Source organism: Sphaeroforma arctica (assembly GCF_001186125.1).
Source record: "Sphaeroforma arctica JP610 unplaced genomic scaffold supercont1.9811, whole genome shotgun sequence".
In the NCBI taxonomy this organism is placed as follows: Eukaryota; class Ichthyosporea; order Ichthyophonida; genus Sphaeroforma; species Sphaeroforma arctica.
In genome coordinates, this window is record NW_014030747.1 from 1 (window position 1) to 1024 (window position 1024).

General features: G+C 39.6%; 1 protein-coding gene across 1 annotated transcript; it reads left to right on the plus strand.

Moving 5' to 3' along the window:
* Positions 1-235: 235 nt before the first annotated feature.
* On the plus strand, positions 236-467 carry SARC_17123 (hypothetical protein; the record flags this gene model as incomplete). Its single annotated transcript, XM_014288779.1, has 1 exon — positions 236-467. A coding segment is annotated over one exon (232 nt), but the record flags the coding sequence as incomplete, so codon positions are not given.
* Positions 468-1024: the final 557 nt, after the last annotated feature.

Sequence of the window (1024 nt, forward strand, 5' to 3'; positions counted from 1 at the left end):
TATAGTATATAATATATATATATATATATATATATATATATATATATATATATATATATATATATATGTTTGCATATGTTTGCATATGTATATATATATATTTATGTATGTATATATATATATATACCCTTCGAAAGATACGTACGGGCATGAATATAGCGGTTGCGTTGAGTACTAATAATAGTTTATATGTGTATATATATTCATATATATTCTTCAATAGAAACCCACGGGCATGCCGCCGGAAACCTACGAGTCCATCCAGGATTGTTGGCATGAGAATCCGGGTGACCGACCGGACATACACATTGTGGCACAGCAGATATACACCGTCTTCAGGCGAGTGCGAGATAAGAACAACAAGGACGGGGAGTTGGACAAGAGGGGTAAGGGTGAGCTGTGCGCAACGCCACGGGTGTTACCAGGAAGTATTGTCGTGAGCGTCTCTAGAAATAACGCCAGCGATGGTAGGTTCATGACCTCGCACAATGTGGTAGCATTGCATGACTTTTCTCTGTATACGTATGTGGTGAGTATTCCGTGTAAGAATGTATTACTTGAGTTTGTGTCCAGTGCACCGTCTGGCTCCACTTAAAGGTACGTGGACATAGGCTGATGACACCTTCTGGTAAAGATCATGTCACACACATTAGTGTGTATGTTTCAGTATGCTGCCTTTTAAGGGCAGTTCCGTGTAAGAATACATTATTAGTTTGTGTTTCATTGTACCATCTGGTTCTCCTCAGCGTGTAAGTGGGTTTATGCCGATGTCACTTTCTAGTATGTATGTTGGTCGAGATCATTTCACACATTATTGCTGACACTTTGGTTCACTGTCCCACACCTTTCAGTCTGTATGTTTTAGGGGGCAAGCAGTGTGTATGGTTGTACTGTAATTTGCTATGCTGCGTTAAACTATGTACGCTGCCATATACAGTGGTGGCCAAACCCATTGCCTGAAAGCATTACTCCTTCGCCAACAGGGTTTCAACTATTTCTAGTATATATATATATGTATATATTA